Source organism: Dysidea avara, chromosome 12 (genome assembly GCF_963678975.1).
Source record: "Dysidea avara chromosome 12, odDysAvar1.4, whole genome shotgun sequence".
NCBI classification, from domain to species: domain Eukaryota; kingdom Metazoa; phylum Porifera; class Demospongiae; order Dictyoceratida; family Dysideidae; genus Dysidea; species Dysidea avara.
The window spans coordinates 4,915,790-4,938,555 of record NC_089283.1 but is presented as its reverse complement, the minus strand read 5'-3'; the positions used below and the strand labels follow the sequence as shown (position 1 = coordinate 4,938,555).

Genomic DNA, 22,766 nt, shown 5'->3' with positions numbered 1-22,766 from the left:
TGATGAATTTATTGTGGCATATGCATGTGCCCGTGATGGATAAAACACCCACACATCATCAGTGAACTCAGATCAGGTGAGCAGCTGTGATGATGTCACACACTGTCATGATGACACTTCAATTGGCAGATGATTGAACAATGTACCATCTCTATGGGTATTGTGGGCTAACTACTGGTGTGACCAGTTAACACAATACTATTGGTGATTTATGTAAAAGACCAACAGTAAAATTTAGTATCAACTGGTCACCAGTAGTTACCCATAAAAATTTATGAAGAAAGCCGGTATAGTCCAACATTGTTTATCACCTGCCAATTGAAGTACAGTATGTGACATCATCATTGCTGCTCAGAGTTCACTCATCAAACAACTTCACAGCTATCCATGCTCTCCTAGTGGGAGTTGGTGGTAGCGGAAATTTGTGATGAAAGAAATTTGACAAAAGGAATAAATTCATCAACTTTTAGTTTGTCAAACCTCAATTAGCACCTTCCACTGGTGAAAAGCAGCCTAAGCAAATCAGAGGCATGGCTGTGGTGTGAATGTGTAGTGTATTGGTGTGGCTATCCATTCATTGTGAAAAGTGATTTAATATCATGCACTACTCCAGCTTGTTTCAGTACTTTTATCGATGTAGAATTGTATCCTACTCTAGTTGAAAATTAGCCAGGTGGAAATGGGTAAAGGCTAAGTGTTCTTGTTCAGAGGTACTCAGATCAAGGAGGAATCATTTTTGTAGCAATTTACTAAACTCTGGAGAGGTGCCTAACGTGTTTGCCATAGATGATTTAAATAAGATATGTTCAAAGATGAGACAAAACTAATTGACAAGTTAGATACTGCTGTGTTGACTACAGGCTGGTAGCTAACATATTGTGGTGATTATACGGCTAGAAAGAAGTCCAAACAAACTGATGGAACTCCATTGGCTTTGTTCAACATGTGAGCGAGAGATCAACTTCATGTGGCAGTAGCAATAAGTCCAGTTGAGTTGAACTGATGCATCCACTACGTATTAATGGACTATCACATCTCTTAAACACTTACTATATAGTGTATACCATTGAAATCAAGGGAGGATCTAGGATTTCGTGCTAAGCTAGGGGCTAAGAAAAGTTGCAGCTGGTTAATACATCTAGTAGCTAGAGCTAGTACAGTGTGTAACACACTGTCTAGGGGGTCTGGGGGCATGCCCCCATAAGTAAATTTTGTAAATTTAGCGTTATTCTGAGATTGAATTTGGTAATAAGTTTGACTGACATTTAATAAGCTTAAGCATTGTGGGCAGCTTTAACTTAGTGAAATCATTATTCTGTAGCACTGGCAAAGGGCTCAGCATCAGAGAAATCAGGGAACTGGGGTAGTAAGAACACCCCAACCTACTCTTGTACAGTATCTGTGTTCAGAAATTAGAATTCACAGGTGGGTAGCCAATAGTGTGCAGTACGCATGCTATTCTCTCTCTGAAGTTTACTAATGCAGATATGCAACCTAAAGGTATTGAATTTAGTTGTCTATCACACTGCTTAAAGTGCACATCAAGTCAACCAGACGTAGTATATGGTATTTACAACAATTACAGTCATGCTGGTCTATAGAAAAAATCAGTTATACTGCATTATATTTCAATTTTGCTATGTAGTACTAATACGCTTAATCTATTAATTAAATTAAATATTTTACAGCTTGTGGAGATTGCACACCTAGACCTTTCAAAAGTTGGAATTCAAACCACACTGCAACATTTCTGCTGTACAGGGCTGCCAAGAAGAAGGGAGAAACTGGGGTACTTTGTTCTAGGCCACCCCAGTAGGCCTGAGTCAAACATGATATGCTCAAAATTTGCCCAAAATGCTTTCAGGAATTTTCCAACATTTAATTTCATCTATTATGCTCTTCAGTGTTCCCATTATGCTTGCATTATGCTCCTAGGTTAACAACACTTCTTACAATTATTTTGGAACATTTCAATCAGTAAATGTTCTATTAGAGTATTTTACTACAAAGTGACTGTTCTATTAGAGAGTATCGATCTAAGGAGCTCTGTACAATGCATTTGAGTGCTCTAATTTGTAGTCTGCTTTATTGGGGAAAATCTATCTAATTTCGCTTCATAGTTTGGCCAGCATACAGCTTCTGGAGTTACACCCCCAACCCTCCTGAAATTCTACTCTAATCTATGATTCTACAGATATACCAGATTTTTATGTTGTGCACCTGTATTATCAGCTCTAGATCCTGCTATGCTGAACTGTTACTGCTTATTTTTCGTTTTTTAATAAGTATTTGTGAAAATGACAAGTTAATGCAGTCACTGATGTGACCAACTATAAGACTAGATCACTTGTGTGGTCAAATCACTAAGTTAATGTTATTATAGCATTTTAATACTCCTTGCTTTAAATAACACTGAACTATATAGGAGTAGGTTATGCAATGTACAAAATATTGGTTCACAAATTAAACAAGTCTGCTGAAGGAGTAGATTGCTTTATTAGATTCACTTACTGTTGTACTAGAGTATGCATGCTGAATAATTTACAATACTTTCAGGTGTCTATTATGTGCAGTGGATCCCTGATAATAATGTGTTTAACAAAACCACATATACATGCAGGCACACCCAAGGATGTAGTTCATTGAATGTGTCAGCCACAACAATACACAGCCCAACTATTGCACATATGTACTGCATGATCTATAACTAAAGCACCTATTATGATTTGGACACTGTTAAATTGACAAATAGAACATGTACGTGGACAATATAATACAATAATACATTAGTCATCCAATTGACAGAGTAAGGCAACACCCCTCTGTATCCAGTGTTCCTCTGGTTGATCTGATGGTATCTTCATAGCTACAACATAGTTAGTAGAGTGGCCAGTGGTGGAGAGGATACCCCTTCGATCACTGGTCTTGTATACTGGAGCAGTGTAAGTCTGCTTCACTGGTATATCATCTCTCTTGCATGGTTTCAACCATATCTATGTGAGCAATAAATCAGTAATTTAAAGGTACAGCTTATTAGCACCACTTACAACTCATAATACAAGATCAAGATTAACTACATAAATATACATGTCACTGTGTTAGGTATGTCAACTGACCACTGGCATTAAGTCATTTAATTGTTTAGGTTGAGATTCACCAATCAGTTTGGTTTTGCGGTCCCAGCAGGCTCCCTCAATAAACAGACCATTGATGTACACTCCTAAAAGAAAAATGGATGATCTTTTGTGTGTGTGTGTGCGTGCGTGCGTGCGTGCGTGCGTGCGTGCGTGCGTGCGTGCGTGCGTGCGTGCGTGCGTGCGTGCGTGCGTGCGTGCGTGCGTGCGTGCGTGCGTGCGTGCGTGCGTGCGTGCGTGCGTGCGTGCGTGCGTGCGTGCGTGCGTGCGTGCGTGCGTGCGTGCGTGCGTGCGTGCGTGCGTGCGTGCGTGCGTGAGTGTGTGTGCGTGTGTGTGTGTGCGTGAGTGTGTGTGAGTGTGATTGTGTGCGTAGTGTGTGCGTGATAAAGATTTTTTTTAAATTCACCAATTAAAATATGACCGTTTTTTCCACAGGTTTACATGCTGGAGAACTGCAAACAGCCAACTTGAAACTTTTATAATGACCATTTTTAAAAAAAATATTTATTTGATTACATGTACAAAATACAAAGTTGGATCACGTGATCAAAATAGTTTAACGTGTTATTAGCATGATTTAAAAGGCCTATTTAACATTGAAAAGTTGATGAATTAAGGTTACGGTATAGTCACGGGCAATCATTCAAAATTTTGAATGCCTATCGATACTTTTTGAGAAGCCCATAAAACCAGTCTAGCAGCGTGAAAAGTTTTAAATGAAGATGAAGCCCTTCATATTTAATGTTTTTATGTAGCTACAGTGTAGTTTGAGGCAGGTGGAACACTACAATGTAGTAACACAAGTAAGCCAGCCCGTACATCGCTCAGCTCCAGCTGTCACTACCATGTTTTTCCGCCGCCAAATACAGCAAAAGCTGTAGGCTCTATTGGCTTTTCTGGGGCATAGTGATACTGTATATTAAATTTGTTAGGTCCTGTGGAAGCGTTTTTGGCGTGTTTCTCCCAAGTGACTCGGATACAAGCCTTCAAAGAGCTTGTTTCACCCGAAAAAACTACTAAAAGTTCAATAAAACGTCTATACTACCAGTAACTTAAAAAATCGCTTCCACAGGACCTAGATATTTTAGTTGTTTAGCCACTTGTGTTGAAATTATAAGGATTCAGTAATCTGTTAGTCTGGTTTTTGGCGGCGCGTTTTTATAAAACATCGCTCTATTGTAGACCACACACCCAAGAACAGTCATTGTTCTGTAGTAAAAACAAACAAGCACAATTAGTTGTATTGCTAACATAACACAGTTGTTGAAATTATTTATCCCTGCTTGGTTTAAAGCAGGTTTTGTAATTTGTTCCGCCCACGCATTTTAAACTATTCCGTAACCAACTCGCCCACGCAATATAGCGCGCGCGTCACTAATAATCAGTGCTCAGCCGGGGTATGCGACTATTGGATTGAGATGGTGATTTTTATAAAATTATTTGTATCATCTAAAACGTTCGTCACGAACGGTATAACTAGCTGAAGTATTCAAGCAAGGAGCGATCTAGCCTTGTATAACCGGGATTCGTTAAAAAGTTCGCGCCTGGATTGTTGGGGTGAGCCAATATTTTCATTGCCAATGGTTTTATTTGTAATGTTAAACCCCCTACTTTGTACCATGAAAAAGGCCGTATTAAGCTGTTACATTTTACGTGAAAGTAGATGTCATGCTGGCCATTCCTGCTAGAACTGGGGAAAGGTTTGACGCTCCATGACAGAGCCTTGAAAACCTGCTTCCAGTGTAGACGCGTGTATCTTGTGAATAAAAAATATTTTTAAGTCGCTTAATTGTTGGGTATGTATTGTATTGTATTGTTTACTTCATTGATGTATTCTTTCCAAGTTCCATACCTAGGTACCTTGCTGATTTGTTTTACTGGATTTGCTGACCATAAATTTAATAACGTTTTATGTAACTGTTTTTCCTTGATATAGCAAGGTGTACACATTTAGTAATCCATTTGCCATCAGTTTTTGAGAACGAGAAGATCATTTTGAAGGCATATGGTGTCAATTTCTGTGTTAATACCATACCTGTTTCACTGCCCATACAAAAGTCTCAATAGTAGCAGTGAAATTTATCCCGTATTTCACTGACAGCAGTGAAAAAGTTGTAATTGCAATTTCATTGGCTAGAATTTATGTTAACAATGTAGTGCCAATTAGTGTTGACGCGTGTTTAGTACATAGTGACAAATTTGACATGGCAATGCTAATGCACAGCATGCTATATGCAGTGAGTATGGTATTAACTGGGAATAGCATGGGTAGCAGTGAAATTTGGGATAAATACCACTCTTGTTGTATTGGAAATGGTAAATTTCCGATACAACACTCGTGGTATTTATCCCAAATTTCACTGCTACCCATGCTATTACTAGTACTAATACCATACCTGTTTCACTGCCCATACAAAAGTCCCAATAGCAGCAGTAAAATTTATCCCAAATTTCACTGGTAGCAGTGGAAAGTTGCAATTGCCATTTCATTGGCTAGATTATGTAGTGCAGTTGCTATGGCCCAAAATGTTTATTACATTAGAAATGGTTTCCATGGCAACGGTTGCTAAGGTTACCACGGTTATGGTTGCATAGTGACAGTTGCTATGAGCTATTTTGATTCTCCATTTGAGCCATAGCAACCAGACCCTAACAACTGTTGCTTGGCAACCAAAGTACGAGTATGGTATTAACTCGGAATAGCATGGGTAGCAGTGAAATTTGGGATAAATACCACTCTTGTTGCATTGAAAATGGAAATTTCACTTGGCTTTTTCTATATATCAATATGTCATCCTCATAAAGTACTTGTGATGGACTTATTAAAAATTGTTAATTTAAAAATGAAGTAGGGATCTATACAATAAAAAGTAGTGAAACAAGAGATGAATAATGGTATTACAGCATAGCTTGCTGGGAAAGTCCCTACTTTGGCTTTGAGCTAATGTGGGACTTTCCCACCGAGCTATGCTGTAACACCATCATTCATCTCTTGTTTCACTACTTTTTATTGCATAGATCCCTACTTCATTTTTAAATTAACAATTTTTAAAATACTAGTTTTTTGTTGTAGTACAGCTAGTTACAGTGTAACTTGTGACTTCTATTAAAATATCTAGAGTGACTGTTCTATTAGAGTATCTTGAGTCAACAAAGGGGTGTGCAGCTAGCTAGACAGGTGAGGTCATCTTGTTTATTGTTAAGTAAATAGCTAGATTATTAAGAGGTGTGGTCTCCACACTCGATCGCCATTAGTCCACCTAGATCTTTATTAATTTTGATGGTTGTGGTAGAGAACCTATGGCTCCCAATCACGAAGTTGCAGGTATTTAGCTAGCTAGTATACTTCTTATAGTAGCGTCAGGACTCTGAAATCCACTAGAGTTCTGAAATAATTCTGTGGCATCTAAATATGCTGCTGAAAGAAAGTGTTGATACGGAAATTAACACCTCAATATGGTTTCATTGGATGAAGAAGAAGACAAGCAGCCTGATTGAAGATGAAAGAAACGACAAGGCACAGATCGTCTGAACCCCAAAAGACACATCCCACTGGTGAGTTTATTATTGTGGCGTAAAATGGTGGCCGTGCACTGCTTTGTTTGGTCTCTATGCTTGCGACTGCGGTCAGTGAGTGAGTGAGGCAGATGGAATTTCAAGTTTTGGCGATTTAAAAAAATTCTATATCCGGTCACCGGTAAGTGTTTTCTTGTTATTTCATGTTAGATTGACTAATATTATTCCGTAAAGGTGATTTTCATGGCGTAAGATGTCTCTAGGATGATTTTTGAAGGCGGCATTTTAGGTGGCATGCGTCATTTTCGGAGGGATCCCTACTTAAGCAGTACTACCGTACTGTTTGATATTTAGTGATGTCATTGATATAGAAGAGGTGTTAGTAGAAAAGCATGGGCACATAGACTATGCTTCTAATGACATTAAATTTTGGATATGGTGCCGGTGCATGTTCAGTAATTGGTTGCTACCTCGATGTAGTACACTGGTAAGAGTATAAAGTCCCAGTTTTCCATTAGTTAATACAGTCCTTATTCTTCAGTTTTCTGGCACTTTATTTTATTGAAAGACAGTCTATCAAACCCAGAAAAGAGCAGCAAAAAAATTATCTACTGTCACTATTCAAACACCAGACTCTACGTTGAACCTCACCTCTCCTCTAAGACATCAGACTTCTCAGAGTTATCAATAGAATTAACAAACAGGTTGATGAACCACGGTAGTGAGTATTGGTACATTGGCTCAATGTTTGCCAGATCTGCTATGGAAAAGAACAACACTGACGAGTGTTGTGCTATTGGCTTGTAGCCCATTCTAGTAGTGTCTATCTTATGTTCTGTAACTTCAGCAACTGCCTATAGCAATTATACATGTAACTTAGACGATAGTCTCTCAGTATGCTGACCTGTTTCTCCTGGATCTCATTAGCAAGAACTTTTGAGGAAGACAGAATCTCAATGGCACATTCATCTTCTAAAATGCTTCCTTCTGATGAGGATAACACCTCTAGAATCTTATCCTCAATTTCTTTAAGTTTCCTACATTGAATTGTAGCAATGATGTTGTCACTAAATCAGCCCCACCCACTTTTTGTTCTCTGCACTCTGCAAGATCAACTGACTCTTTTCTTCCTCCAGTTCTGGTCTTTCTTGGGACACTACAATACCAAGTAACTGGTCAAGCAGTCCTTCCATTGTGATCATAAAGTTGATTAGTGTCACTTTGACTGATGTCTCTGGCAGGTAGTGAGGATTACGTAACTTTGTGGTCATGTAAAACCGAAAATCTTTGGAATACTCAATAGAATTGTCACCCAACTTGATGCAAATACTGCCAGCCTGTTTAAAGGTCTGTTTGAGCAACAAAGGCTCTAAGATGGGATCAAGCTCTTCTCCAATATTCTCTAGCAAAATCTACACAAACACAACAAATACACACAAATAGGCTAATAGACAAACGCACTGGAGTTCCAAACTGTATACAGTTCTCAAGTGTTCGCACAAAGTCTGAATCAGACTGCTTGATGACATGTAGGTTGTTAGCCTTCTCCATGTTCTTTACCCATTTGTTGGCTTGACCCTGAGGATCAATCATGAGAGGCCATCGACGAGCATTGCTACAAGAACAGTTTAGTCACTACAGCATGAGATACTAGCTAACTGACCTGATGATTATACCATTCTCAACAGAGAATGTGTCAGTAGGTAATCCAAAGATGTTCCACTCACGAATTTTCACCTGTTCTCCTAATGTTGAGAACAGGTGAAAATTCAATTATTACTGAGATAGTGAAGTGGCCATTACGCTTTGTTTTTAACTATGTTCAACCTGACACAGCATTACATATGAAGAGCACTATGAGAAGGACCTCTACTATCAGTTCAAAACAGGATGACATAACCAAGTCTGTAGCCTTAGCTGTTATTACGTTATGCTTGTCTGAAGGCGTTAGCCAGTCAGTAGAATATTTCTTTTAAAAAATTATTGTGAGCATTTCAGGTCATATGCTGAAGGCGCTTTTGGGCTTTGTTATACCTAAACAATACTGCCATGGTGCCATGAAGGTATTGTACTGTAGGCTGGTTTCAGGTCAATATAAAGGTACAAACCTCCATGATCCCTAGTATACAGTACTACCATACTGTATGGTATAGGGTTGACTGGTACAGAGAGAATACAGCATGACAAGTATTCACCAAGGTATTTCTATCTAGAGTTAAATTGTCTCCCACCAATAAGTTGTATTGTATGGTAGTGTGTCTACATACTCGTAGTCAATCTGACTGCTCTATTGTATGCATGAGAGTTCATCTGGAGCTATTCAATTTTATTATCAACACCAAATCTGTGTTAGTACAGTACTTTATATAGCATTGTGTACTAACTTGTGTATACTGCTTAACGTGGGAGTATGTGAAATGACAACAACGAAATGCTGATCTCAGTCATATCACACAGTCACACCACTTGCTTGTGAGCACCCCTACACCCTTACATGTAAGGTTTCACAATACAAGACTGTCAGACTCCAGTCACTGTGTGTATCCATGGTGTTTGGTGGTAAACACCTCAGCTTTTTGCTCAATGTATGTAACTGTCAAGGCATTTATTCATATAGTATGACCCTCTGTTCTATGCTACTCTTCCTCCAAGCTTATCATTGCTAAAATAACTATTGCAGCCATTTATCTGCTAAAGTCAATGGTGACTGGATTGAACAGGTTTCACGCTACACAAGATGACAACTACTGTATAAGGAAATCATTAAGCATTTCTTGAGAATAAGAAAAAAGTTTTTGTTGGCTTGAGCAATGTATACCAAACCTTGGTCTCATCTATATATGGTGTCTTTGGTGTGGTGCGGTGTGAACTTGTTTACCGCAGCATACAGCATACATGCGGGTATCCGCATTCTGGTGAAAATTCCCTTGATGTGTGAATTTGCACATTCCAGTGATGTTGTGTAATGGCGGTCATTCCCAGCAGTCAGCTGAGTGTTGGGAGACCTTTTCATTTTGTGGATGTTGTGCGCTGATTAATTATATTTTTGATTTCCTGTAGGTACACTGAATTGATTTGGAATGATGATGCTCGTGAGAAAGTGTCAGAAATAGCAGAAACTATGACTAACAAGTATGTCTGTCTGTCTGTCTGTCCATTGTTGTGTTTTGTGTGCGTGCACATCCAAGTGGTTAGACTACCATCCTGGTAATCATAAATGCCTAGTTGCTGTTGTTTCCTTGAGCAAGAAACTTTACCCACATTGCTCCAGTTTACCCAGTTTACCTTGAATGCTTGAGGATCTCAACAGCTTACATAACTGTCCATGTCTCGCATAACAGGTGAGGCTCAGGTGGGATGTAGGTTGAGAGCCTCCTTCAACCAAGGAGGACTTGTAAGTATCTGAGTAGTGCAAGGTGGCCCAGCCAACTGAGTAGGTGCGACTGAGCTTATGATAGTCAAAGACTTCATTTTTTCTTCCTTTGTTTGTTCTGTGTTTGTGTGTAGGTAAATGCTATGTATATTTTTTGTGAACACACAGCCACTTTAAAAAGTAGAAGGAAGACCCATCACTGTCATGGAAACTACCTGATGACTTCACAGTACCCTCTCCTTCACAAGTTGAAGGAGAGGTTGAAGTGGGCGGGGTCTATCTTCGTCTTTTCATCCAACAGCCATCTTGGGTATGACCCTTTGTTTGTCATAATAATGTTTATGGTTTGTGTTTGTAGGTGTTGAGGAAACCAAAAGAATTCCTTGTTGCAATACTGGACAAGTTTGGTCAAATAACACAGTCATCCAGCCCAAATGTAAGCCAGTGTGGCTTATAATTTGGTACTTTATTGACTGTTTTTGTCTGGCTGGTTGATATCTAGGCTGAAGTTTTGGAAACAGTTACCACGGCGATAGTGTGTCTGTTTATTGCCCAACCATCCCTGGCTGATCAAGTAAGTTGTTTGGGTGATTTGTATATACTGTATGGGTTCAATGTTGTTCTTAACAGGTTCCACCAATGGGACACATTCCTTGTATCTTTGCTTGTATGAAGTCCAAAAATGATTCAATCCCCAAGAGTTGTGTACAAGTGGCATTAGTACCAGCTGATTCACTGTGAGTTGTTTGTCAGTGTTAGTGTTACTGTTTGCATGTGTGCGTACAGTTTGTGTGTGTATGTTGTGTGAGTGGGTGAGTGAGTGCGTACATGCATGTGACCCGTGTGTTGCAGCCATCATTTTTGTTGTACTCATCCCTGACATGTCCATGTGACTGTCACACTATATTACTCTGTGAGTCTGTTACACATTTTTATTCTATATCCATGGCAACTGCATATCTACCATAATATTATTTCCTCTTCCTGATAATTGTCACAAGAAATGGATAATGGGCTACAAGACAATTAAGTGTCATCTCTGCCTAATGGATTGGATGTGTGTGGTAGCCAGTGTTTCTGCATGGCTGCAGTTAATGATACTATAAGCAAACACACTGGCTGGTTTTAATTCTATTCTATGTGTATGCTATACATGTAGGAGGCTGGCAGACACTTGGCTGTAAATGTTTTGACAAGATAGCCACTCAACTGTTCTGGTTTCTACAGTAAAATTCTCACGCTTTATAAGACCACCTAAATAATACTTCTGTTTGTTAAATAGCCTAATGCTGTTGATAACACTTACTGTGATCATCTTAGATTGACCTTAGATAGCAGAGACTCTGTGATGTCACTTGGTATAACCCTGTGTGTAGTGCGTGCATGTGTGTAGTGTGCGCATGTGTGTGGGGTGGGGGGAGGGAAATGGGTTACCTTATCACACCATTATCCCTCAAAATGTCGCTTAAGGTCATATCCTTAACTTAATTTGTGGGTATTGTCATGATTATGTGTGCCACAACCAGCTAACCTCCCAAAATTCTTTATTAAACTATCCAACATTCTTTGTCTATTTATGTGTTGTTTCACAGGTATGTGTTCGGACTATGGCTAAGTGTGATAGCATCCTGCCTCTTATTGCTGCCATGAAGATTAGACCTGACTGTGTTGGCATGGCAGCAGAGGCACTACATAAGATGTTTGATCTGAATATCCCTGAACTGGTAGTGAAGGTATAATACTATGTGTGTGTGTGTGTGTGTGTGTGTGTGTGTGTGTGTGTGTGTGTGTGTGTGTGTGTGTGTGTGTGTGTGTATATATAGTATCGTTTACAACAACAACACACACACATACTCAACACTTACACACTTGTATGCATTTATGCACACACGCACACACAATGCGCATACACACTGCATAAAACACATACACTACATGGTATCTTCTCCTTCACAGGCTCTCAATGCTGACCTAGTCCAGTTCCTACTGTCCTTGTTAGAAAGCAATCTGGAGTCATGTGAGCATACTTCGGCTGCCAAGGCACAGATTGTGCCAAGATTTAGCCAATGGCAATCGAGTAAGTCAAACCATAGGTCAAACCAGTGAATGTTTGGCAAGCCTGCATGTGATGGTTTCCTGGTGGTTTGTGACATGTGATATTTACAGCCTTAACCTTTTTTGTACTATCCACATTCCTTTGGTTGTGGTGGTCTGGCCTTGACAAGGCACTGGAAGAGTGTGTTCACAACTACCTTGCTTGCCAATCGGTGCAGCAGTTGCACCACTTCAACCATACTCTTGGTTGGCTTTTGTATACACACATTATAATTAGTTGGTTTTTCACTTCAACACTTGCAGCAATTAATTGCCAACATTGTCTTCAGTTCTTAGAAACTGTAGTCTTTGATTGGACACCTTGTGCTGACAGTGCTGTTGGCTTGGTAACATCTTCAGGGTGTCCTTTGTAAGTGGCATTTCTTGGTCTAAAGTGTACATGTGATGTGTGGGACCATGGGAAGATTGTACCAGTCAGATATCTAGCAATGGCAGATCCGGGATAGTCTTGTCAGTCCACAATATAGTTATAGCTTATAAAAATATGTATAAATTACTACCATTTATTGCAAACTTACCTATAAGTCAAAACAGCTATCAGACTGTCACCCAGCACCTTCGTACGAACTAAGCGCCTCTAAAATGATTATCGTGTTGGTGGTTTTTTATTTTATTTATTAAGGCTTTACAGCACAAGTACTGAAGGTCTGTAGGACACCTGGTTCTACAGCCTGCTCAAAGACTTTAGCTACTTAGACTTTAACTACTTAAGGTGTGTTTGAAAAGTTGGAGAAAGGAGAAAAAATCCATGACTGGACCTAGGTAGCCTCGTATTTAAGACATTCTAGCCTTTAAAACAGCTTTTAATACTTCACAAAGGCCAAAATTGCAAGACAATGCTAAGAGGTGATTATTTGAAATACAAGAGAATCTGCTCTCCACAACCACCTACAACCTAGCCTTGTTTGTGCCCCCCCCCTTGCCACACATGAGCTCCTGGACCCCTGTTCAGGGTCCACCCTCTGATTCTAACTGATGCTGTAAAGCAGAAAAGTCATATATTTCATAGAAGTTTGCTTTGCATTGCTTAGTTTATTAGAAACTTGCAGTGTACATGTTTAAGTGATGCATTTACATGTATGACTAATGAAATCAATTTTAAAATTATTTTTGCCTCCCAGCCTGCTAGCATCACATTAACTCACAGGTCTGTTTTACACACATTTGTTTCTTGCTACAGGTGAACACCTTGCTGGAGGAGAGCTCCATTTGGAAGGAATACAAAGAGCAGAAACATGACCTCTTCCTCACTGACCAGTACACAGACAGCTGGCTACCTTACTGGGCCAGTTGGAGTGGCAGGGTACCTCGATATAAATTATGATCACAGCAGGACCCTCTACGACTGCTAGTTCAATGTCTGGACTACCTCCACCACTGGAGCCTCCAGACCATACGGATATTGACACTGACGATAAATGACGTTTAGTGATTAATCTAATTTTTGTTATGATGCTAATTGTTCTTAAAATAGCACAAATTGTATTACGTAATTCACATAAGCTATTAAGTTGATCGCAAGCAAGATTAACGCATAGATATTCTACTTACATATCTATGATTAACGTTTTCGGTTTAGTAAAGTTAGGTTGTAGCAGTAGTGGTGTAGTACGATTTAATAGTATGGAAGTGCAACAGCGATTGTCTCAGTATTTCGAGGAGTGCGATTCGAGACGCTTCTATCCATGTCCCATGGGTAAAGTTTTTGACGGATTTCTGCGTCAGTTTTGTAATAGAAAGGCGTTGCTACAACTAGTAGCCATCGCTTGTGTTTTCTACCTTTTGTACCTCAGCACTGGCAAGATACCTGAGTGGTTTCATCAAGGATTACTGGAGCTGGAAGGTGAGACTGACTTTGATAACTGTTTGGAAATTAAATCGCGCGTGTCGGGAAGCTAAGAAGTGCACAATCATTGTCTGTTTTCTTTTGTGTTAATTTGTTGATGCCAACAAAAGCAGGGGAAGTCCCAGGGAATTTTCGATGATATCACTGGAATTATAGTCATGTGGTTGACCACATATTATTTCAGCAACATATGTTTTGTTCATCACAGATCAACCCAGTGATGGTGCAACAGGTGGCAACAGTGGAAGTACTAGTGGTCACAGTAGTGGAAAGAGTCCTGATTCAGAAGGGAGTGGATCACATGGTGCTGCACAAGCCCCACCCGCAGGTGGGAGTGATTGCTCTAGTGGGAGCAGCAGTGGAGGAGATAATGGGGACGATGACCCGAGAAAATACCATAGACCAGAAGATCATAAGAGTGTCAGTGATTTTGAATGTGAGGAAGAGGAAAATGATGATGGGAGTGGAGATTTAGCCACAGGACATGAATACCTAAAATACAATCCTGAAAATATGGTCACATCTAAATTACCACCTGTACAACTGGCAGGTGATGCTCAACTTGCTCAAGTGAGACGAGTTGATGGACCAACATTGAGCAGTCAAGTTTCTTCTCAGTCTTCATCCTCAGCCCATTTTCCCATGTTTAACTTTGACCGATCTCAGGAACTAAAATTTTGTCGTTTGGAGAAGGAACCATCCGTTGACCAGCCAACCCCAGAATACTACCAGCAAGAAATATCAGCTGCAAGTATGGAGGAGGAATATATGACTCTTTCTGCTAGCAGCGAGACCATGCACCCAGGGGGCATACCAATGAATACGGTATGTATATAGTGAAGTACAGTATAAGGAGGTCAGTTGTGCATCATACCAATATCTCCATTATCAGATTCATGGATGAGTACAGCTGTTGTTTGTTCGTTGTTTAGGGAGGGTTGTGTAGTTTAGTATTAGATGTTTCTTAATATTCAAAGTAATATCCTATTACATGCCTTCTGATTAGTTAACCACACCATGTTATGTTGTAGCTGATGCATAACTGACTTCTCTAGTGGTTGCATTAGATGTTAGTACACTTGTCATTTGCAGTGCTCTTTTCCTTCTTAGCTACCTTTTTGGACAGTCATTAATCACATGTTATTTGTCCATCCTAATGATGTGCCAGATTATCCGACAGACCTGGTGTCACGAGAGTCCATCTTGGCTAATCAAGTTCAGACCTTCACCGATTTAGCACAATTGGAGGATGTTCAAATACAGGTGTGGAACAAGCCCTACATGGCTCTAATGTTATGCGTTCTTTACTGTAGGTGTTAGAAGCAGCTGGAGCTACAGAGCCTTTCGGATTCACTCTTGCATTTATGTTGGGAGATGAGCATGCTGCTACCCTTGTGCCTCTCCCATCCAACATGCCATTTGATCCTAGTATTGATGCCATCATTGTAGCTATACCAGCTGACTGTGTATTAGCTAACTTTACTATACGTGTGAACCCCCTACTTCGACAACGTTTATAAAATTGTTTGTTGTACACTGTGACATAGTGTTGTAATTAATAACTCCTTTCGCGATCGTTATAATTGTTGTATCAGACTGATCTACGTCTTGTTACACTATGCACAATACAACCCGCTGTACTGTTGTGTGCATGCTGCAGGCCATGCGAAGGGTCCTCAGTTCATACTTGTCTTGTATTATTGTTCAATAATATTATTAAAGCTGTGGTCATTACTTCTTGTGAGTCCAAAGTTTACCTTATATAATTAATTAGATTTGTCTATTCAGAGCACCTGGCTAGGTGAAACCACTGTGTGTGGCAGTGCTGAAAGCTACCCATGCTTTATTGTTACAGCATGAATGTGTGGGACCATAGATATATACCTCCGGACACTATGGTGGAACACATAGCCTTTATCTGGTGTGTTTACTTACTGCAACCACTTTATATACTCAAGCACACAATTATAGCTGCTGGAGGCAAGGATCCAGTAAAATTAATTCTTGCCATGACTACGATAATATTAATTTTGTGTACCTTATGTCAAGTCAACTTTTGCGGCCAGCTGCAATGAGGGGAAAGTAGAGAAGAATCATGTACAGTTATATTAATTTGTTACAGCTACATACACATCAGTGTGTGGTTTCTTAAAATGTCAGGATACAATCCTATGTGGTTTAGTAGTGTATATGAGCTCATATTCCTGTATTGAAATGTATTCGTAGTCCCATTGTTTTGGTGGCCTGGAGCAAAGCAAGCACAGCATCACAGCACAAAATGAAAATTTTAAAATCAGTATATGCTTACATCATAGGGAATAGTGATGAGGCTTGAAATTGTGTTTAAGATCCCCTTCCCAAATTGCTATGTCCCAGCGACTAAATTTAGTCGTTGTTATGTCATCACTTCACCCATAGATAATATATACCTCTGGAGGTATATTATCTATGCTTCACCATCTCATTGTTGTATAAACTAACTACATAGCTATGCACAGTAGAAACCAGGCTAGACTGGCTGAAGGTCTACCTCCTCCACATCAGGGAAGGGAGCTGTAGTCCTTTCTCTTCTTAAGAAGTCAGGCAGTGAATAATAGATTGAAACTCTCCAGAACATCCAACTACCTCTAATAAAACAGTAGGGTGCATGTAAGGCTGTAATGAATAATGAACTACCTGGTTTTACTGATCTGAAATATAAAAGTAAACAACAATAAAATTGTTGTTGTCACTGATTCAGACCTGTACTGATTAAATATACCATAGCAACTAGCACTCTTCGGCTTTGCCTAAATCATCAACAAACTACAATACAGTCAAGTCTTAGACAATACAGTACTACAAGGGCGGATTTAGGGGGAGTGATTGAGGTGCTGAAGCACAGTTTTACCATGTGCAAGCTAGGAAGCTTCTAGAAGTTGCAGTATAGATGCAATTGCATCTTATACATATGCATGGGAAATGAAAGGATGGAAAGAGAAAGGGGAATGGCTAATCTTTACTTAGAATTACTAATAGGGTTCAAACTATACTTTTGGTGCGAGACTTAACCTAAAAGCTGCTAAAAATCGAAATACTCTAATAGAACAGTCAACTACTCTAATAGAACATCCATCATAATGTTTTTCAAAAAGTTGCCAGTGTGTCTGCTATCTTACCAATGCTCCAAACATCCTGCCATATACTAATCACTTTCTGAGAGCAACTTCTGTCAAATAGTTTAATATTATAGTGAGTATATATTTGCAGTTGTTGCTACATTGATGCTTGGGTTGACAGACACGCTTAAGTAAAACAGTTAATTTCTTGGCATGTATACAGTTAACAAGGCTGTAGTATCTGAGAACTGTTGTTTTTGTTTTATCAGTACCAAAGTTTCATGCTGCATTTATCTGAATCTAGCATCAATTGAAGCTAATAAAATTTAATGTCATACAGGATTTGCACTCCCAAACCCCTTGAAAGTCAACTTTATAAGCTCAAATGATACCACAGCATTTACGCTGTCACGTTATAAGGGGGTTAGTTGTGTAGTTGTATATGTAAGTGACTTTGGACTCTGGTTGTAAAAAATGGTGATTGGGCCATATAGTTGTAAAAGTCAGATTGAAATAGTAACAGAACAGTCTGTGGCTATATATACTATGCATTCATTGTAAAGTTGCTTGCTTGAATTACCAACTTGTTTATAACCTCATCTTGTTTCCAAGGTAAATAGTACACAGCTGCACCATGTCCTTCATATTGACTATTGTACAATTATTATTATTATTATTATCAATTTTGTCAAAATGACAGGGTCGTACAGAAGGACAAGCCTGCAAATGTACTCGCCACAATTAAACATACATACAGTAACATTAAATGCACACGAATACAATAACTAAGACGAGACAGATAGCTAATAACAGAGCAATACACAACAGGAAAAAAAAGAGAAAGTTATTTGAATAGAAATCGGCGAAGGGCAGCACGGAATAGATTTGACTTCTTAATCTGTAGGATGGAATGTGGTATGGTGTTCCAAAGAAAAGGGCCGTTTACAAAAAAAGAGAAGCGATATGAATTAATAGTAGATACAACTGGTCGGATTGATAGAGGATGAGATCTAGTTGAGGTTTCGGGTAACTGAAAATGATTGTGAAAAGGTAAAGAGCTTCTGTGGTGCAGACTATCATGTACATGGAAAATGGAGAAATACTTGTGGTGCTGCTTGGTGGTAGGCCAGTGTAACTCTTGCATACAGTCATCAGAAGATTTACTCCAGCAATATGATAATGGATGGAGTAAATCTTCTGATGACTGTATACAAAAATGTACATTTGTGAATGTGTACATCTCCTGACACATTTGACAATAAAACAGCTTACTTTTGTGTTAAATCTCTACAATGACCTCAAGATCCAATCCTGTGTATGTCTTTGACAATCCACTATTATGTATTGCCTTATAATCCAATAGCATTTAAAAGTGTGGTTCTGTTTTTCTAAAATTGCTTACAACTGAACTCATCCATCTTGTACCCCCACAATCTTTCAGTACAATAGAGTATTTGGTTAAAAATAGCTTCCAGATTCAATCTTGTGATAGCTAGCTATATTCCAAAAATTTCCAAAGGGAGCATCACCCCAGACACCCCTAGCTGGAAAATTCTATGTATGCATACTCTATACACTGCATGGTGAGCGTATACTTGCCCTCTCTTCATTGGTACTGTTTGGACGTTATAGTTTGAACCATGAGACTGTAAAGCACACTAGCTATACCTTAAACCAAGCAATACACTAAATTTAGCGATCTTGTATATTTATGGACTTACCATATAAATTTTATTAATTTATAATTTATTGATGCAATCAATTAGCAAAAACCAAACTCTAAAATTGCTAAATTAAAAAAAAAACAACTCTATAATGGCTAAATTTAATGTACCGCTAAATTAAGGTATTTCAAACACAAAATTAATGGCAAGTATTGATCATGTGTAGCTGCATCCTTCTCCTTCCTGTTCTTTATGTAAAGAAAACATTTTTAGTTTCCTAGCTGTGCCCTTATATGACAGCTAGCTAGTAGCTATTACAACTGTTCTGGAATAATAGTGTCATTTCATCATTATTACACTTAGATGACTCACAATGCTTTACAGCCATTGTGAAATCATTTTTCAGTCAAAAATATTGCATTTTAATACTGGATAGGCTATTAAAATTTGCAAAAATTTTCTGTGGGGGAATTCCCCCAGACCCCCCTAGATAGAGCATGCTGCGCATGCTGAGCTAGTTGTATTAACCGGTTGTCACTTTTCTTAGCCAACCAACCATTATGTTAGCACTCCCCCTTCTGAAATCCTAGATCCGCCCCTGTTAAGGAATACTAGTGATAAATGCAAGACTATTAGACTAGCTTGAAACGCTAAAATTGATTTGAATTTTTAAACTGGATAATTTGATATAGCTATTTGGGTCACTACAATACCCCTGACCAGCCTGGCAGCCATATTAAAAAGGATAGGACTTATATATAGGGAGCTAAGCAACTAAGCATATATTGTTATAGAGAATAAACTAGTAAATTTTGAAGATTTGATGCTCAAACTCTGTCAGTGCACTTGGCTGGGGGCTGTGCCCTATATACCAAATCTGGAAGCTCCCCTACCCCTTGGAAAAATCCTGGGTATGCCCTTGCCCTTATGACAAGGCTGATGTTTATTCTATGAGTGAGTTATGATGCCATGCCGCCATACGGTGGCAGTGGCCATTAATGGGTTGATTAAAAATTGCACAATGGCAAAAAAAGTTTTTTTATATGTCCACAAATAAAGATAGTTAATGGGTGGTCTGACATTTTCTCCACCACATTAGGCCATCATTAGTCCCTCATGAGAACATGTAGTAATTTTTGTTGTCTACTGATCACTACAGGTGCCAGGTGTATTGGTGAGCTACTACAAGTGAATAATATACTACAAGAGCTTTGGATGGGAATTCGAAGTAGCAACATTTGTGATGATGGCATCACTGTCATTGCAGGAGCTGTTAGTAAGAGCAGGATCAGGAAACTGAGTGTATACCAGTGTGGTATTATACTGTTACATGGAGCAGACGAACTAGCCACAGGATTATCACTCAACTCTAGTATTACAGTATTAAGTTTGTGGGGTAATCCCATCACTGTGTGGGGGGCTCGTCTGATATTGCAATGAGCTGTGAATGATGGGGTGTGTAAAAAATGATAATAGACGATAGACACTAGAGCTGAAACGAATATCAAATTTAGTATTCGAATAGTTTGAATAGTAAAACAAGCGAATAATTCGAATAGTTTAAATGTGCTATATTGATTGAATTCATGTGATTTGATTTGTAATTGCCTATTCCAAACCTTGTGGTAGCACTTCAAATGCATTAGAGTTAACGTTTTAAAGAAGGTTAATTAGAAATATTTGTATAAATACATTTAATTACTTGTAGAATTACTCAGAAATACTAAAATATTGCTAAAAGCTTAGTTGTTCAAGTTTGTATTCGAATACCTGTTTAGGTATTCGAATACTAACAATACCGAGCAAATATCCGAGCAAATCGAACATTTGTTTCAGCTCTAATAGACACCAGGGAGACAATGAAGTACAAAAGATGATGAATATCCTGGAAACCAGACAAAAGGTAGGAACTGATATAACATGGTATAACTGTTGTCATGGTTACGAGGCCAAGAAGAATAACAATTCTAGATCTACTGATGATGGACAAGATAAGGAGTGGGTGGCCGATACATTTAGTGATTTTTCCAGTGAATATCAAGTGAAACACAGGGTGATTAATCGATGATTTCTACAGCCATACACCAGAATTAATGCATACCTTTATTTATACAGTTAAATTATTTATACTATCTACTGTACATGGAGGTTTCTGTATACAGTAAAAAGTAATACTAATAATATTATGTTACTATTCTCACTTTTGTGATAAGGTCTAAATGCACCTATCAATATTATGCCCCACCACCCCCCTCCCGGGCAAGGGTGGGGGGAAGGTGGGGATTTGACTTTTTCAAAAATCAAATTCCCCACCCGTGGGGCATGACAAGTAGTCAAATCCCCACGTAGTGTACTTTGGGAAAGTAGGTTATTCTTGCAGGAGGTACATAGCTTATAAAGTCAAGCAAATGCTAAAAAATTTAAACAGTCAAATTCCCCACTAGTGGCAGGGGCGGATCTAGGATTTATAAAAGGGGGGGGCTAACTCAAGGTACTTATCTCTTGGGTTCGCATGCTGGAACTAGGGGGGTCTGGGGGCATGCCCCCCCAGGAAAATTTTGAAAAATATATCCTAAAATAGTGCAATTTGGGGACATTTCCACATAAAATTCATAATATTTTCTGCCTGTAGATATTTTATATACTACATTTAGATTATAGGTATGGCTCTCTGAAGCATTTTGTTAATGGAAAAGTTTGGGTAGGTACAGACAATCAAGTACATGATGCACCCCTCTCACAATTGCACAACAGTGAATAAGTGCATGTTAGAATAATAATGTTGAAAGTGGAAAATTTTGAAATTTGAACAATACAAGATTGAATCTGAGAGCATTTTCAATGGAATTTGTGTACCTGAATTGAGTATTACCATACATATTAACTACACAGGTAGATGAATGAAGCCCTTTAAACAGACCAATACACTTTATTGTATGTATAGGCGCAGACAGATTTGGAAAAATTCCATAACAGAATCAACACTATGATGTTTCCAGTGAATGTTCTATTAGAGTAGTTAGCTGACTGCTCTATTAGAGTATCTCGATCTTGTACACCTCCAATGCTGGTCCGGGTCCTTATTGCATAAACTTTAGCATAAATCCACTGATAATACCTTGGAAAGATGTTTATAAGGTGGTTTTATGAGTATTTGTATTATTAGTGATCATATAATTATGCTAAGACAAAATTTCATTATAATACTCAGCATATTGATCAAGTAAAGCCTAAATATGAAGGGGGGGGCTTCAGCCCCAAAAGCCCCCCCCCCCCCCCCGGATCCGCCCCTGAGTGGGGCGATTTTTAAAGGTTAAATTTCCCATGTACGCCCGGGAGGGGGGTAATGGGGCTTAATATTGATAGGTGCATAAGCATAACTGACATAACCTTTCTGGATTAGGTGAGCAACTAGTACTGTTATGTTTTGCATGACTACTAAATTACTAATATGTTCTCTTATATATGAAACTTATATAAATGCCTACAAAAACACAAAGCAATCCTTGAACACAACTTTTATGACATTAAATTAAGTGTATACATTATGTAATTTTAAATTGTTTGGGGGATGAAGTGCTCTGGCTTTGGATTAATGTAGCTTCCTGTAATAACTGCTGAAGGATGCGTGACATAATGAGCACAACTAGTCCCATACAACTCTTACTTACATATGAATGCAACAATGTCGATTACTAGGCCTGCGTCAAATATGCCAGCATAATAAAAAAAGCATAATAGGCTGGAGTGCTATACCAGCATAATGCTAGTATATTAGGTGGGTATTTGGCTTAATTCCTATATATTCATCACTTGTGGAGAAGAGAGAACACACATCACATCTTGTCTTCACAACATGGTGGTTAATATTTCAGTAGGTGTTTACACAGGTTATTAGAGTGTCAGAGTAACATCTTTGGTGTTAGCCTTGTGCAGTAAAGAAAGAGTGGGGAGCATGACTGAGACTACTTTTGTGTCAACCAATTAGCCTCAGAGTAGGTAGACCTACTAGTGGCCGAT

At 38.8% G+C, this 22,766-nt stretch overlaps 3 protein-coding genes across 3 annotated transcripts; 2 read left to right on the top strand and 1 right to left on the bottom strand.

Moving 5' to 3' along the window:
* Nucleotides 1–2,719: 2,719 nt before the first annotated feature.
* LOC136241499 (dynein axonemal heavy chain 7-like) lies at nt 2,720–8,898 on the bottom strand. Its single transcript, XM_066032719.1, has 7 exons — nt 8,314–8,898; nt 8,112–8,265; nt 7,737–8,062; nt 7,555–7,687; nt 7,302–7,504; nt 3,117–3,220; nt 2,720–2,993 (listed from the first exon to the last, which is right to left on the bottom strand). The coding sequence occupies exons 2-6, from the start codon at nt 8,241–8,243 to the stop codon at nt 3,193–3,195; spliced, it is 822 nt and encodes a 273-aa protein (XP_065888791.1). The 5' UTR covers nt 8,244–8,265; nt 8,314–8,898; the 3' UTR covers nt 2,720–2,993; nt 3,117–3,192.
* On the top strand, nt 8,317–12,100 carry LOC136241316 (dnaJ homolog subfamily C member 13-like). Its single transcript, XM_066032509.1, has 8 exons — nt 8,317–8,411; nt 9,711–9,840; nt 10,208–10,333; nt 10,382–10,459; nt 10,526–10,597; nt 10,654–10,760; nt 11,616–11,756; nt 11,980–12,100. The coding sequence occupies exons 1-7, from the start codon at nt 8,317–8,319 to the stop codon at nt 11,671–11,673; spliced, it is 666 nt and encodes a 221-aa protein (XP_065888581.1). The 3' UTR covers nt 11,674–11,756; nt 11,980–12,100.
* A 1,284-nt stretch (nt 12,101–13,384) lies between these two features.
* On the top strand, nt 13,385–15,584 carry LOC136241496 (uncharacterized). The gene is made up of 4 exons (XM_066032714.1): nt 13,385–13,981; nt 14,193–14,809; nt 15,095–15,247; nt 15,298–15,584. The coding sequence occupies exons 1-4, from the start codon at nt 13,696–13,698 to the stop codon at nt 15,502–15,504; spliced, it is 1,263 nt and encodes a 420-aa protein (XP_065888786.1). The 5' UTR covers nt 13,385–13,695; the 3' UTR covers nt 15,505–15,584.
* Nucleotides 15,585–22,766: the final 7,182 nt, after the last annotated feature.

Bases quoted from the DNA above. Each gene is read 5' to 3' on its own strand.
- LOC136241496 (XM_066032714.1), top strand. From the start codon at position 13,696: ATGATTAACGTTTTCGGTTTAGTAAAGTTAGGTTGTAGCAGTAGTGGT. The intron at 14,810-15,094 runs GTATGTATATAG...TTTCCTTCTTAG, and splicing joins GGGGCATACCAATGAATACG to CTACCTTTTTGGACAGTCAT. The intron at 15,248-15,297 runs GTGTGGAACAAG...TCTTTACTGTAG, and splicing joins TGGAGGATGTTCAAATACAG to GTGTTAGAAGCAGCTGGAGC.
- LOC136241316 (XM_066032509.1), top strand. From the start codon at position 8,317: ATGATTATACCATTCTCAACAGAGAATGTGTCAGTAGGTAATCCAAAG. The intron at 10,334-10,381 runs GTATGACCCTTT...TTGTGTTTGTAG, and splicing joins TCATCCAACAGCCATCTTGG to GTGTTGAGGAAACCAAAAGA. The intron at 10,460-10,525 runs GTAAGCCAGTGT...GTTGATATCTAG, and splicing joins CACAGTCATCCAGCCCAAAT to GCTGAAGTTTTGGAAACAGT.
- LOC136241499 (XM_066032719.1), bottom strand. From the start codon at position 8,243: ATGATTGATCCTCAGGGTCAAGCCAACAAATGGGTAAAGAACATGGAG. The intron at 8,063-8,111 runs GTGCGTTTGTCT...GTGTTTGTGTAG, and splicing joins GTATACAGTTTGGAACTCCA to ATTTTGCTAGAGAATATTGG. The intron at 7,505-7,554 runs GTCAGCATACTG...TAATTGCTATAG, and splicing joins ATGAGATCCAGGAGAAACAG to GCAGTTGCTGAAGTTACAGA.